Source organism: Phytophthora infestans, genomic scaffold (assembly GCF_000142945.1).
Source record: "Phytophthora infestans T30-4 supercont1.34 genomic scaffold, whole genome shotgun sequence".
NCBI classification, from domain to species: Eukaryota; Oomycota; class Peronosporomycetes; order Peronosporales; family Peronosporaceae; genus Phytophthora; species Phytophthora infestans.
Window position 1 is genome coordinate 632,785 of NW_003303725.1, and position 15,736 is coordinate 648,520.

Sequence of the window (15,736 nt, forward strand, 5' to 3'; positions counted from 1 at the left end):
CTGCATGTCCCTTCTTCCCTTGACCCATCATCCCAGCTGTGTTATCTTCAGATCCACCGGATATATGACGTAATCATCATGGTCACCCTATTATGGGTACACTTATCCGGATCCAGGTCGCTTGGATCCACCTCACTGTAATGGTACACTCGCCGTGGACTCCCCCAGTCTTCATTTTGATGTATTGTTTGTTGCAGATATCACATAAACTATGACTAAACCCGATCGATAACATGTAGTGGCTTCCACTACAGCAGGCACTCCTACAAGTTACGTACCAAAGCTAAAAAAGTTTGGCTTCCTGCATAAATGTCAAACTCTGCAGTCAAAAAAAGGTATTGTGAGCTCTATCCAGCTAAAATATCTTCTGTATCATACAGAACAACAGTGACCTTGTGTGGATTCACTTGCAATCAGTCAGGAATGCAATAAACTAGGCCAGCTGTTACTTGTGTGATCAAAGCTAAATTCCGTATTTGAAGTTTTGAGCTTTTACTATGGGATTGTAATCAGTACGAAGGCGCTTTATTGAGGCGTGCATCTCATCTAATCATGCTCTATGCAGCTCATCTAAACTCACGGGGCCTTATTTTCTCGATAACATCATGCATGACCAAAATGGTCACGCAGCATGTGTTAATTCGTAAATAGCATTTTTGAAGCAGACCTTGGACCGTATAGTCTACATGTACGCTAGAACTATGTATTTGAGGGCACGTCAAGAATGGTAGATTCCAGCCAGAAATCCACGATGAAGTTCAACTTTTTGTGGTCAAACCATCCGTATCAACATCTGTAAAGGACCAGGGCTACTTCACCATCCAGCATTTGCTTCCCTTGTCAGAGGCGGTTTTTTAGTGGTTACATTTTCCCTACTAATTCCCGGTGTGCGACTCGTATCGACACTCATTTTCAATCTCGCCATAGAGAAGATGCTTCAGGGACTGAACGTCGAGGAGCTCAAGACGCTTGAGGCAGCACTAGCATTGATCGAAGAAGATGGGGGTGGCTATAGTAGCTTTCGGGGAAGCTTGGATAACAGCTCGAGCTCCACCGATCCGCACGAAGTAGAAGGCTTTCCCGACTTTGACTTTGAATCGAACAAGGCAACTGTCTGCAAAGGTAAAAATACAAACTCTTCCACTAGTCCAGACGCCCAAGAAATCCAACGCCTCAAAGAGAACCTAGCGCTTCCAGGGAGAAATCGCTCCCGAGACCTTCAGAAACTGGAGCTGCTGCAACTGCGAGTGGATGCTGAGGCATTGCAGCGGCAAATTGATGAGCTGGGAGACCACCAAATAGCGCCAGCACCAAGCGCAAACGATATTCTAGAGGGGGATGCATTGCTAGGCAAGCGGATGCGCCTAGATGCATGGAAAATGCTTGCAATGAAGCACAAGAAACATCGAATATAGGCGGAGGCTGAAAACCAGAATCTTCGCGAGCTATATGCCAGCCAGCTCAAGACAACTAATACATTAAAGAAGCTGTTGGCGAAGCAGGCGTCGCTGAAGTAAGTTTTGTGCTGTGGGCTGTGTGTTTGTGAGAAATGTCTAACTATGCTTTTCATTTACTTGCACCACCGCAGAGATAAACTTACTTATTCTGAAGTAAACACGCGATCTCTCAGTTTCGACGTGCTTAACGTGCAATAATATTCAACAATACAAAAATGGACTGAACAAACAATTGAGCTTGATCACATTCAACACCATAAAGAGAGACAGAGAACCTGATTCGTTAAATAATATTCAACACGCTGATGCAGATCACAAACGTGTACGTGTATAAGGATTTTAGCTGACTGCATCCTATTGTTGCACGCTATCATCCATAATGTATCATTTTTTTGCCTACCACGTCACCAATTGTCTAAATGTCTATGATATTGTAGAGATAGCAACAAAGTTGAGTTAAGCTCGGAAACAAGAAAATAGGTTGTCTTTTTTTTGACAAGCAAAAGAAGCAAAGTAGCCAGAAGCGTTCAGATTCTTTTGTATCATCAGCGCGACAGGTACTACAGTACTTAGTTAAGCCAGGTAGTTCCTGCTGAGCTGCAGTTTGTCTACGTATTGGATCGAGTTTTGGGGACCCCACGCTAGCAAAATTAATGAATATTTTCTCGCCCACTGAGGCGCTTCTTACCCTTTCCTTCTCAGTGATATCTTGCGACGGTAGCCGCAGCGTCATTTTGAGCGATAAACTTGACGCTGGGCCTAGACACCGTTCGACTGTTGTTGCTGGGACTGTGCAATCTGTACTACTATCTCCTCATGTCCAGTTTAGCATTCTTTTTCAGCTTCTGCATATGATTTCTAGTCGTTTGTCGCCAGAAACGCGCTTCTATATCAATTTTCCAATGCTAGGGCCTTTCACTTCCTCGAAACAACACGTGAATATGCCCATTACTTGCTGCAGCAGCTGCAGCCTCTCGGAGCATTACCTTGCTCAGTCGTTTGGACACACCATCGAATCTAAGTCACTTGTATACAGCCATATCACACTCCCACTGAAAGGCTGTTATGAACATTGCCACAATCGCTTTACCAATATCACTTTGAATGTTGCCCAGACACAGTACCGTTGTACAACAACAAAATGCTCCGCGTCATGCTTCATAAATATCGTCTACGGGTAAGGTTCGACCATAACTTTTGCGTTTTATAAAAGCGTCATGTTGTAAGCAAGCCAAAAAGCTACCTTTACTCTTGCTTGAAAAGGCAATCCTCACCAACTTCCGCTTATTAAAGTTCTATTTAATAGTATCACAACGCTCGTGCATAGGAACCCACTTGCAAGCTTCTTCAGGTCCACGAAGCAGCTCTTTGGTTTTTGCCACAGGGATAGAAATACCAGAAAGTGGCCTGCCATGTGACGATCAACCCAATGTAACAAAATCATTAAAGCAATGGTGAATTAAAAAAAAAGAAGCCTTGCCACTCATCAGACTCAGAATCTTTTAAGCTACATCAACATTCAGTAGGCTAACGATCCAGCACGACTATACATGTATTTTGTTTGCACGCGACAGCGGTTTGTCAAAATTTCGTATCCACATAGCTACATTAGGCCACAGGCTAAAAAAGTGAATTTTTCGTCAGTTATGTGCATGTACCTTATATAGCAGTATTTGCTCACGATACAACGCTATCTGGCGCAAACAATACAGTTTCAAATTTAAAACGCCTTAATAATTCTAAGCTGCGATATTTTCGCATATAGCTCAATCACTTTTAATATAACTAGGCTGCAGCTGTAATATTCAAGTATACATAACAGCGTGGTATCATTGGCAAAAATATGTATCTGAACTAGTGCGACATCGTATTATCTATAATATATCTGGTTTTCGCGAAATCCTGTAATTTACCGTTGGAAAAAAGTCAAAGCACAGAGAGGAAGCTCAGATTCACTTGTCAATTACCAAGATGCCCAGTACAGCCAGCCAAGTGCTCGACCGCCTCAACCGACAGTGGGAGGACGAGACCTCCAACCTCATTGGCAAGTTGGAAAGTGAGGAAGATGAAGTGTCTCGCTGCTGTATTTGCACTTGTAGAGTACCTGATATTGTACTGGCGAGATGAAATGCAACACCAAACATTGCCCCTTCACAACTTCTCACCCAATTACCCAATTTATATGGGCTTTTTTTTGTTGGAAAGATAATGATTTCTTCTCTTAAGTAGTCATAATCATCCTTGAATATCTGCTCAAATTCACATGCTACACTTAATCGAAAAGTGCGTGTCTTTCGTTCCGCCCAAAAAATCGAGGCTATGTTCTTGACATACGGCATCAGATGTTTTGGTCCTTACAAACTTTAGTATTACAATCAACAATGCCCTTTTTACTCATTTCTATGCACATTTGATCCTAGGAAGTGGGGCTGTCGGCGATGCGTTTAACACTGCATGCAGCAATCCCTACGCTGCTCCTGTAGCTAAAACCAACTTCTGCAGATGCGTTGCATTCCAAGCTGCATTCTGGCGTAAAGCTTGTCACTTTAGGCTTCTTTGTTTATTAAATATCGCAAGAAATGTTCTGTGCATGCATGATCAGCATCAATTTCCCGCAGACGTTTGAGCTTCCACCATTTTAATAAAAGACAAGAAAGTCAAACAACGTGTGTTTGTCTGTGATCTCTGTGCTACCCTGTTTCCATTGCGGGTCTGCCGGCATTAATCCGATAATTACTTTTGTATTTATGAGCAAAACAAAAAAATGGTGGTGCATTTCATCTCGCCAGTACAATAGTGTACCGGTAAAGAGTAATTCATAACTAAGGTATCGGCAGAACCCAGGTGTCGTTGAAATAGACCGACTCTTGGGTAGAAGCCTCCATAATTTAATTTTTGGGTCACAAATGTAGCCAACTGTATTTCATAGGATCGTACTTATACCAGAAGTAGCATGAGATGCGAAAATACTAAAAACAGCAGGGTAAATGCAAAAAAACAAGCATGTGCTTTTCCAAGAATCATGTTTTCCGGGATAAGGCATGGAATTCGCATAAAATTAGATTTTATGCGAAATCAAGCACCATACGCTAAGACACACTTTTTGAGACTGTTATCTATTGTATATGCTAACTTAAAGGTTTGGATAGGTTTACGTATCAGTTATTTGTTAGAAACATGTTATTAATAACCAAAGCTGATGCATTTCACGGAATCGAAAGGATACCAGCGATGCTGGTGCGCACGAGCGGCCTTGTGCGCCGCACCATCGCAGAAGAGGAGGCGCAGTGTGCCTACAACCGCCATGTGCTCACAGAGGTACGTGTAAAATGGTTTAGGTATCGTTAGAAAGCGACGAATATTAATGCTATGACTGTGGCGCCAGGTGCAGAGCGTGCTGGACGAGATGGTGTACGACGTGGAGAGCTGCGAGCACGAATGCGAGCTCGTGACACTGCGACAGCAACTAGCTACTGCAGAGAGCTCCCTGCTGGAGTATCAAGAGCGGGAGAGCGAGCTGATACAGGAGAGGCAGCAGGTCGGCCCCCTTGAACAAGAAGGAGTAAGGCTGGTATCATTAGTATAATAGTGGATTATACTGGCTAGGCGTACGAGTATGCGGTGAAAGTGGAGCAAGAGGGCAGAACAATCATGAGCAAGCTGAATGAACACTTGTCGGTTGTTGTCTCGGAGCTCGCCAAGAAGGAAGTGTACGTAATGTCATAGAGTTGTTAAAGCTGGAGATTTTAACTGATACCCTTGACAGGATGGAGAAGGAGCTGCAGCAGGCGAAGGAGCATTTAAAATTAACAGGGCAGCTCTCGAAAGAGCTAGCTAGTGCCCAGCGAGAAATTCGTGAGTTACGGAGAGCGAACGACATCCAGTATATTCTCAGGAGAAACTACTCAAAACCTGCGAAGCTTGTGTCGGACTCGAGGATACAGCCACGTGGCAATGGTAGACCTGCACGCGCTAAGTCAGTCCCCGGAGGATTGTCTGCATCAATGAATGACGAGGAGAACGTCTTCTCGTCACTACCAGACAACGTGATGCTCAAGCTGTTTTCCTTCTTGGACGAGGACAGTATGGTCGCAATTAGCGTCACTGATAAAGTGCTGGTGAGACGAGTGAATGTGATGTTTGGAGTCACGACGCCTTCCAGCTTGGCCTACAGCGCTCCCCCAGCTCCAGTTAAGCGACCTGCATCGCCTCCACCTAGGAAGACGTCGAAGGGCCGAAGTCTCAGCTTCATCGGGTCGTCGGAGAAGGACAAGGTAACTGCCATAGCTGTTATGCTCGACTTATCAGCTATGGTAACAGAGTGTTTTATACATTGAAGCTCTCGAAGGTGGACGCGATCGTGAAAGCACTTAAGCCTGACCAGATCAAGTTATTCCACGATATGTCAACTAGAGTGAAGACATTAGAGGTTCAATGCCTGTGCGTACGTCACTGTTATAACAGATAAATCTCAGTTTTGTTTCTATCGCAGGCTCATCTCGCTCAGGTGCAGACTGAAAAGGAAGATGTGGCTGCACGTCTGTATAGCGCAGAAAGCGTCCGTGACTTCCTCATGGAGAAACTAAAAGACTTAGAAGACACGCTGGCTAATAGCATGACAGCGACAGCGAAAAACGACGCGCAAGCGGCTGTTGACCGGGAGATTATCGGCTTCCTCGATGCGAAGACACAGGAGTACGAAGTCGCGTTGAAGGAGTATGCGCTCCAGAATAATGGACTTCGTATGGAGCTTGCCCAGCTGATAGAGGATCATGCGTCCAAGACAACGGTGCGTTGAATAGTTGACCTCTGACAATTATCCACTATTCTCTAACGTAGCTCTACTCAGATTATCCAAGACATGGTCGAGTTGCTTACCGAGGAGAAGAAGGAGCTCGAAGGGCAGGTCCGTTCCCAACGTAAGATCTTGGTTCGTGAAGTCAAGGTGCTGCGCGCGCAGAACCAGCAACTTGCCGCCGAGAAAGACCACTACTTCACGCAGCTTAAGCAACTTAAGCACGCCCTCCAACACCTCGAAGAGCTCAGCGAAGTTCCGTAATCAAGCAAGTTGAAGTGGTAAACGTCACTTTAAAACCCCACTATAGTAACATCATCATTCGAGAACGTTTGGTGTGCACAACGCAATCAAAGAGTGATGGTCATTGTCATCCGTCAACTGCCCACCGCATTTGCGTGCCCGCATCGGATCCTCCACCTCTCATTATGGCGACGGCGACAGCGCTACGTCGCTTCGCGATGGCGCGTCCTCGCTCGCACATCACAGCCGTCAACACGCTGCGTCTTCAGCGTGCACCTGTGCTTGCTGCTTATCGTGTGCGTGCCAACCCCTTTGCATGTAGCAACCGCAACGTTTTCTGCGCCTTTTACTCGACTGACAGCGGCAAAGACGACGATACGGATGCGGAAAAGCCCAATGAAGACGCGGAAGACGATGGCGTCGAAGTCGTGATCGACAACGACCTCGCCACTGTCGGAGAGGGCGACAATGCCCCCACGTATCCTCACGTGCTGGCCGTGCCCGCTCTCCGCCGTCCATTTTTCCCTGGCGTCGTGCTTCCCATGACTATCACGAACCCAGAGGTGACGCGCGCTCTGATGGCGTTGAAAGAGAGCGGACAGAAGTACGTCGGCGTGTTCCTCAAGAAATCCACGGGAGACCCTCTGAAATCCGGTGGAGGAGAGGACTTGGTGAAGAACTTAAGCGAGATCCACCATGTTGGCAGCTTTGCCAGAATCGACAACATGCTGCCATTCGACGCTAATTCAGTACAAGTGCTCATGGTGTCGCAACGACGCATTGCTATCGACGATATCCGGGACGAAGGACCTCCTCTTCGAGTGAACATTAGCAACCTGGACAACCCGACGTTTGACCCGAAGAGCAAGTTGATCCGCGCGTATTCGAACGAGATTGTCGCTACATTGAGGGAGATTGTCAAGATGAATCCTCTGTTTAAGGACCACATGCAGTACTTCTCGCAACGCATTGATATCCACAACCCTTACAAGCTGGCAGACTTTGCAGCTTCTGTGACTTCAGCGGATGGCGAAGAGCTACAGCAAGTGATGGAGGAGATGTCGTGTGAAGCGAGACTGAAGAAGGCTCTGGAGTTGATTACCAAGGAGCTGGAGCTCAGTAAAGTCCAGCAGACGATCAAGGAGCAGGTGGAGGAGAAGGTGTCCAAGAACCAACGCAACTATCTGTTGATGGAGCAGCTGAAGGCCATCAAGAAGGAGCTCGGTATGGAGAAAGATGACAAGGATGCCATGATCACAAAGTACCGTGAACGACTCGCTCAGTTTGAACCCGGCAGCATCCCGCAGAGTGTGAACGAGGTTGTGGAAGATGAGCTGAACAAAATGTCGATGCTGGAGAAGAATTCTTCCGAGTTCAACGTCACACGCAACTATCTGGACTGGCTTACTCAGTTGCCATGGGGTAAGGCTACGGAGGAGAATTTTGACCTTGCCAAGGCCAAGCAGATCCTGGATGAGGATCACTATGGACTTAAGGACATCAAGGAACGTATCTTGGAGTTCATTGCTGTTTCGAAGTTGAAAGGAGACGTCCAGGGCAAGATTATATGCTTTGTGGGACCTCCAGGAGTGGGGAAGACAAGTATTGGCAAGTCTATTGCTCGCTCGTTGAACCGCGAGTTCTACCGCTTCTCGGTTGGCGGTCTTAGTGACGTTGCAGAGATCAAGGGACATCGTCGCACGTACGTTGGAGCGATGCCCGGTAAGATCATTCAGTGCCTGAAGTCGACGCAGAGCTCGAACCCGCTGATCCTGATTGATGAGATTGACAAGCTGGGACGTGGATACCAGGGAGACCCAGCGTCGGCGTTATTGGAATTGCTGGACCCCTCACAGAACAGCGGCTTTGTGGACCACTACATGGATGTGCCTGTTGATCTGTCTCGAGTTCTTTTCATCTGTACTGCTAACGTTACCGACACTATCCCTGGGCCGTTATTGGATCGAATGGAAGTCTTGCGTCTGTCAGGTTACGACTCGCCGGAGAAATTGGCCATCGCGAAGGAGTATCTCGTACCTAAAGCCTTAGAGAAGACAGGGTTGCAGAAGTCCGAGACGACACCCGAGTCGTTGGGCTTGACGGACGACGCTATTCTGACTCTGGTCAAGCAATACTGTCGTGAAAGTGGTGTTCGGAACCTCGAGAAGCACGTGGAGAAGGTGTTTCGCAAAGTTGCGCTTGAAGTTGTCGAAGATATCGAGAAAGCGAAGGCAGCTGAGTCCCAGGAGGCTGGTGAGTCGACTACTGCGGAGGACATAAAGGAAGACTCTGACGACAAGGACCGTTTCTTGATCTCCCCGGAGAAATTGTCAAAATATGTGGGAAAGCCAATTTTTACCTCGTAAGTGCGGGCTCGTGACTGCTTCGATTTTATTATCTTTGCTTACACTGACAATATTATTTTTATGCTCTAGCGACCGTATGTTCGACAAGCAGTTCCCGGGTGTTGTGATGGGACTTGCATGGACGGCTATGGGTGGAGCTTCACTGTACATTGAGACGACCAAGGTGCACACGAAGGGCGATCGCTCCGGTCTTATCACCACAGGTCAGATGGGCTCTGTGATGGAGGAGAGCACGAAGATTGCGCACACGTATGCACGCAGCAAGATGCACGCTATCGATTCCGAGAACAAATTCTTCGAGGAGAATGAAGTGCATCTTCACGTTCCCGAAGGAAGCGACACCGAAGGACGGGCCGTCGGCTGGTTGCACTATGGTGACGGCGTTGCTGTCTCTCGCTATGGACAAGTACGTGCTCTAGCGTTATCGTGAGTGTTGGGATGTTGTAACTAACAATTCTTGTTTTGATTTAACAGGACGGTAAAGCCCGACCTCGCCATGACTGGAGAGTTGTCGCTAGTGGGTAAGGTACTTCCTGTAGGTGGCATCAAGGAGAAGACGATTGCAGCCAAGCGAGCAGGCGTCAAGACACTCATCCTGCCACTCGGCAACAAACGCGACTTCGACGAGTTGGATGAGTACTTGCAAAAGGATCTGGATGTGCACTTTGCTGACTACTACGACGATGTGTATAAAGTCGCTTTCGAGCAGGAGTAGATGGCCACGGCAAGTGACCCAGCTATACAGACCTTGTAACAAAGCTGGCTTACAGACTGAACCAGTTTTGAACCTACAATCCAGATTGAACTACATTTTTGCTTTAGCTTGTGTGTTTTACATAAAGGGACTCCTGGATCGTGAACAGATTTTTTTCTGCCACGTCCGACGCTCATCATGGTGCTGCGCATGCTCTGGAACATCACCTCTGGACTCGTGTATGGTGCTCTGCACAAGAGTCCACGCTCCGGACTCGCAGGTCTGCACTACCCAGCAGTATGGAGAGCTCGCTCGGGCTTCCTGGACTGCGATGTGAATCTTCACTTGAACAATTCTTCGTATCTCTTCAGCATGGAACTCGCTCGCTGGCATTTCACTGCGTACATTTGTGCAAATTTTCTTGTTTTTTGATAATTTAAAAATATCTAATGTTATATTTCTCATTGTAGGGCCAATGGCGTCTTGTGGCAAGCGTTGAAACATCGACGCATGTTCCTAGCTGCCTCACAAGCCATTCGCTTTCGCCACGCCATCCCTCCATTTCATGCGTACGAGATTAAGACTCAGATGGTTTATTGGGACGGTCCGTGGATCTTTTTCTTGCATCAGTTCCAAGATTCTAGCACGGGCAAGCAGTTCGCTGAGGGGCTGTGTCGTGTGATGGTCAAACAGAGCGACGAGGGCGTGTCGTTCGAAAAGATGATTGCGGAAGTCTACGACGGACCGATGCCAGCTCAACCTACAGAAGCACCTGACGTCGTCAAGGGATTTCTTGAGTGGGACGCTGCCAGTCGCTCGAGTATGGAGACAGCTCATGAGACGGAGACAACCAAGATCAGCAACAGCCCGTCTCCTCCTAAGTCAGAGAAGCTTTGGGAACGTATCTGGATGGAGATGAGGCGCTCGATGAACCGCCCATAGCAGGTGGAATGAATAAAACGGATTCATGTGTATGTCTACTGCACAACATGGTGTTCAGGACATTTTACATGTTTAAAATTGACTTCTTTTCATACAAGTATGTACTTCATAGGTGATCGGCCGAGTTGAGAAAGCTCAATCCTAAAGTGGTTCCAGTTAATTACGTGAAGTGTTGGAGGCTTCATCTGTCAGAAGCTTATAAAATACTACAACGGCTTACGAAGTCACTAGGCGGTACTTCGAAGTAATTTTGCAATTTGCATTAAATAAATTCATCAGCTAAAATTTTATGTGCGGAACGCTTGCAGCAGCAATGCGTCGAATGTAGATGTACTATTTGCTGTGAAAAAAAATCAATTTGCACCCTACCTGTATATCGCAGTTTACATTACAGTCAGTTTGCTTTTCGAGTGCGATTAGGTATTGCAATTCGCCAGGCCATGCAGATTTTTTTTTATCTATCCGCCGGAAATGTTTTGCAATTAAAAGGAGATTGCATGTAACTAGATATTGCATTACCCAGCTGGAGTGGAAACTACAGCACCCAACTGCTGCACTGAGCTACAGACATCGTTGATATCCTCGTTCATCAGCGTGTTCTTCTGCCATAAAAGTTTTGAAGCTCAGAATTCGTGGTTCTTCTTTAGTAAAATGTTCGCTTCTAACACGACGGAATTCAAGCTGGCCGTTCGGTCCGTCACAGCAAACTGCCAGAGCTGAGCTTTCGCTCAACGGCCACGGATGTCCCCGCATCCTCGTATGATGTAACGTACATCGTTTTGAATCACTTGCGTTTTAGGAGTTCCTGATATTAGTTTGAAGTGAAGTGTTGCAATTTTATTTTGCAATGCCCAATGACTTGCCTGGGGGACAGCCATGCGTCGGACGTACTGCTAAAATGTACTAACTTTAGTATATGTACGTCCGACACATTGCTGCTGCAACCGTGTAAATTTTGGTTGATTTAAGTTATCAAACTCTCTAGCATATTTTTTTTTAATTAATAATATGCTAAAGAGTTTGAGACTCGTAAGTGCTTAACCATATGCTGAAGAGATTCAGACTCGTAATTCGTTTACGCAACAACCAGGCATATACTTCTGCAGTGCTGGAGCAACAAGTATTGTGTTCATACACGTAAGCAAATAACGATTTTTTTCCGGATACATTGCTGCAGCAAGCAAGGCTGCGTCCGGGGTGCGCAACATTCCAGAGGATATTGGCGTTTCACCAGATCGGTAGATTGATCCATTTAAGCAGATATGATAGTGCGCACCTCTACGACTTAGATAGTAACACTCACTAACAGATATATAGAGGACCCCGGGATGCTATAACGCCGTGATTCAACTGGCCGTGATTAGGAAAGAATAAGTGTTTCGATAATTTTTAATAAGATTTAAAAAAAGAATTCTGATATTTACCCTTATCGACCACGAACACTGCGATTGCGCTACACAACTGAATCCCTAGTCACCGACTCGATGATGCCTCTGGAGCTGGTCCGGGCTTAGCCACGTGCCCGCTGTATCAATTTAGCTCCAGGGAGAGAGATCAAGCGACAAGTCATTGTAGAAATCGAGCTACATGTAGCCGAGCTATTAACAGAAATTTTACGAGGAGAAACCATAAAAAACAAATATATATTGTATTGTAAATGCACATTATTGGGTGCTATACTATGATGCAAATTGTCTACGAACAAAGCGATTGCGAGCGTATTAATTATGAGATTTTATGATATTAATCAGCGATTAGATAATATATTCACAGGGAAAACAATGACAAACCACGTTGATGACGGTCTTGGGAGGGGGGGGGGCAACTTCAGAGATTAATCAACACAACCAATTTTGCGCCCCACTCCAAACCAGCTCGAGAACGAAACTTTCAAGACTGTCATGACGCGTATCGTGATCATCGGAGGCGGCCCAGCGGGTATCAACACCGCACAGCGTTGGCCAAGAATCTCACAGAAGCCGACAACACTGAAGTAGTAGTGCTGGAAAAGAACGCCTACTTCTACCATGTTGTGGGTGCCCCACGAGCTTACGTCGACGCAAACTTCACCAACAAGATGTCCGTTCCGTACGACAATGCCATTCCCAAGAACGCCACCAAGTTTGTTCGTATGGTGCGCGGTGTGGCCACGCAGATCTCTGCCAACTCGAATGAGGTGCTATACCGAGCAATTGACAGCAACGACAGGGAAAGTAGCGAGACGACAGCGCTGCACTTCGACTACTTGGTGCTGGCGATGGGCAGCACTTACACCGTGCCTATCAAGCAAGACATCCACGACTACGCTCGGTCAGTCACGAAAGCCAAGCTCCGAGAAGTGCGAGGTCACATCGAATCGGCTAACAAAGTTTTGGTCGTGGATGGAGGTGCCGTGGGCGTCGAGGTTGCTGCTGAGATCAAGTCGAAGTTTCCCAACAAAACGGTGACGATCCTCGACGCCAACACAAAGCTGATCTCCGGTAGCAACCTCCGTGACAAGTTTTACGTGAAGCTGAACGCCTCACTTGCGGAGCTGGGTGTCGAGGTGATTTTGGGAGAACGTTTGACAGAGAGACTGACCGGCAATGGGTTCGAGAAACGCACGCTCCGGACCACCAAGGGCACTGCAATCGAATCGGATATCCAACTGCTGTGCGGTGGGTTCCACCCCGTCGCTGAGCTTGTGCAAGACATGGACCCGCAGCTGGTGACGGAGAGAGGAGCTGTTAAGGTGAACGAGCAATTGCAACTAGAAGGTGTGAGGTACTCAAATATGTTCGCTCTGGGTGATGTGTGCAACCACCCGTCACCCAAGATGGCGTTTATTGCTGGTGAACAAGGGAAGTTCCTGGCGGGGGAACTGATTGCGGTGATCCGCAATAAACAGCTGAGTTTCACCAAACCGTTCTTAGGTGCTGCGACGGAAGCCATGATTTCGCCTCTTGGCCCGAATGGAGGGGTGACTCAGCTTCCACTGTTCGGAGGAATTGTTATGGGTAACTGGGTTACGAAGACGATCAAATCGAAGGACTATTTCGCCGGTCAGATTTGGTCCAGCATCGGTGCCACTGTTCCTAAGTAATCCAAAGGGGAGAAACGGCGTCGCACCGATTTTAGTGCTCGCCAAGAGAAAGCGCGGGGGTGCTGAGGCAGAATACCCCCATCGCTCTGTTTGGGTGTTGTTTTAGACCACGTTTCCTAGACTTGTATTAATTCTCAACGGAATCATACCATATTGTCTAGCCCTAATACCTTGGACTAACGCGTTCTGCTTAGTATTAATGTATAAATTGCAACCTCTTTCTGCCATGACCTTCAACCCTTTAACAGTTTTTTTCGTGGTACCTGTATCTTTGCCAGAAAGGTACTGCTGTACAGGAGGACGGTAACGAGCAAGCAAACATATCATTAGTAACAAAGCATTTCATTGTTTTCTCATTGCAGTGTCAAAACTTTAAAGTGAAAACAATCCCTCCAAAGTGGCTGAAATTGCGGAGAGTTCAGCCACAACGCGCTGACCTGTTCGCATCACGTGCCTATTAATAGTACGCTTGAGGAGTAATATGATTGCTTGGTATATATTTACAAGCCGGGAGTTTGAAGTGCCATAAAAAATGTGTAGAGCCATAATCTGGCGATTATTTGTGCCGTGGTTATTAGTACAGTGCCATCATTTGGCAAAACTCAATTTTAAATACTCAAAGAGCAATTTTAAAATCGTGCTTTCAGACTATCAGAGTCGCCTTACATTTTTACTCAGCTTAACCGCGACAGTGTAATTTGCTCGTTGTCTGTATGCGCTGGTATAAACGTACCTAAATGTGTTCAAAAACGCCCTAATTGCTCTTATAAAATATATTGTGGCTCGCAGTATTTTTGCCCATCGTTTTGACGTCGGATATCGTAGAGGTGCGACAAAATAAATCGGTCTGTGCGAGGGTTAGGTTTTTTATTTTTGAGAGAAAGCGACCGTTCTGCCACTGCTGAAACTTCGTTAATCCGACCTCCCCCCAAAGTCACAGTCAACCGTCCGCAGCCCTCACCAGCAAGACACGAGGCTCCGGCAGGTAAGCCTCACTACCTCCCCTGCATGATCTGTCTAGCTGCCAATATCCTCTCGTGTTTGTGTTCTTTTGAAGTATAAGAAGGCTAGACTGACAAACAAGGGCAATAGACTGGAGGGAGAGGCAGACAAACAGGTACTAGCGTCTTATATGCAGCAAAGTACAGGTGACTGGCTAATGTCTTTGCGTTGTTCGTGTGGCGGCATAGGTGGCGAAGACATGTGACGTTCTTGTTCGGTAGAGCGTGTGTGGTGCGGTATCGTGGTTGCTAACAGACAACGAGATGCATCAACCACGCGGCGAGATAGCATGTAAGTTCCATCAAATGTCCTCTATGCCGCTTTACTTGAGTATATACTAATTAAATGTACGGTGCACTTGTGCAGATTAGTTTTTAATATACTGGCAGTGGCATTTCCAAAACACAATTGTCACCACAAGTCGAGTTGTCCGCAATTGCTAGTGTGTGCGTTTTGTCATGGATACAAGAGAGAATCAAGCTGCGATTTCTACCAGTGAACCCGAAGGTAATTTACCAAGAGTTTAACTGCCTGTTTAACTGTCCGAATTGGCGAAGCACACGGTAGTGCTCGAGGCGGTTGGAAGCAAGATGTGATGTTTGACATAGCCAAAGGTATCGATGTGTTTCGCGCAAAGTGCATTATGAAGTTTAATGCTTTAGCAGCAAGTGGTGACGTACTGAAGCGCAAGAAGCAACTACAATTGCGGGAGAACAGTGACATTTACCTGAAGCGATCGAGCAACGAAAATCAAGACAAATACATGCGATTGTCGACTACAAATTTCGTGGAGTCTTTGGGCCGGCGGTGGCAGCTTTTAAAGTCGAGTGACAGATCCATAGGAAGTGGATTCAGATTCTTGGCGTTCCTGTATGTGAAAAACGCTACACCGATTGCTGCATCGGCTGACTTTCAGCGAGCTACCGAGAAGCGCATACAGCGAGCACGCTTGCAGCGTTTAGCTCACGAAGCTACCAACGCGGTTACGTTTGGTGCTATTACCGGACATCATCTTGACATCGTCAATGCGCGTCGTCCAGACAGCGCTGTCTTTCACGTTCCGGACGACAATACTACTGCTCAAGCGATGGAATTAGATAGACAGCGGGAAGCATTAAGAACCCAGCGCATACAGGTTGAAGAACAAGCGCTAGC

The 15,736-nt window shown here is 46.7% G+C and overlaps 4 protein-coding genes across 4 annotated transcripts; all 4 read left to right on the forward strand.

The window, feature by feature from the left end:
- Positions 1-4,688: 4,688 nt before the first annotated feature.
- On the forward strand, positions 4,689-6,516 carry PITG_14379 (uncharacterized protein; the record flags this gene model as incomplete). Its single annotated transcript, XM_002898801.1, has 7 exons — positions 4,689-4,775; positions 4,843-4,995; positions 5,064-5,167; positions 5,224-5,731; positions 5,797-5,886; positions 5,950-6,246; positions 6,307-6,516. 7 exons carry the CDS (start codon positions 4,689-4,691, stop codon positions 6,514-6,516), a joined length of 1,449 nt encoding a protein of 482 aa, XP_002898847.1.
- A 164-nt stretch (positions 6,517-6,680) lies between these two features.
- On the forward strand, positions 6,681-9,239 carry PITG_14380 (lon protease, putative; the record flags this gene model as incomplete). The annotated part of the gene is made up of 3 exons (XM_002898802.1): positions 6,681-8,857; positions 8,931-9,110; positions 9,173-9,239. The coding sequence occupies 3 exons, from the start codon at positions 6,681-6,683 to the stop codon at positions 9,237-9,239; spliced, it is 2,424 nt and encodes an 807-aa protein (XP_002898848.1).
- A 503-nt stretch (positions 9,240-9,742) lies between these two features.
- On the forward strand, positions 9,743-10,535 carry PITG_14381 (uncharacterized protein; the record flags this gene model as incomplete). The annotated part of the gene is made up of 2 exons (XM_002898803.1): positions 9,743-9,956; positions 10,026-10,535. 2 exons carry the CDS (start codon positions 9,754-9,756, stop codon positions 10,495-10,497), a joined length of 675 nt encoding a protein of 224 aa, XP_002898849.1.
- A 1,863-nt stretch (positions 10,536-12,398) lies between these two features.
- Positions 12,399-13,579, forward strand: PITG_14382 (apoptosis-inducing factor, putative; the record flags this gene model as incomplete). The annotated part of the gene is made up of 2 exons (XM_002898804.1): positions 12,399-12,410; positions 12,464-13,579. The coding sequence occupies 2 exons, from the start codon at positions 12,399-12,401 to the stop codon at positions 13,577-13,579; spliced, it is 1,128 nt and encodes a 375-aa protein (XP_002898850.1).
- Between the last annotated feature and the right edge of the window lie 2,157 nt (positions 13,580-15,736).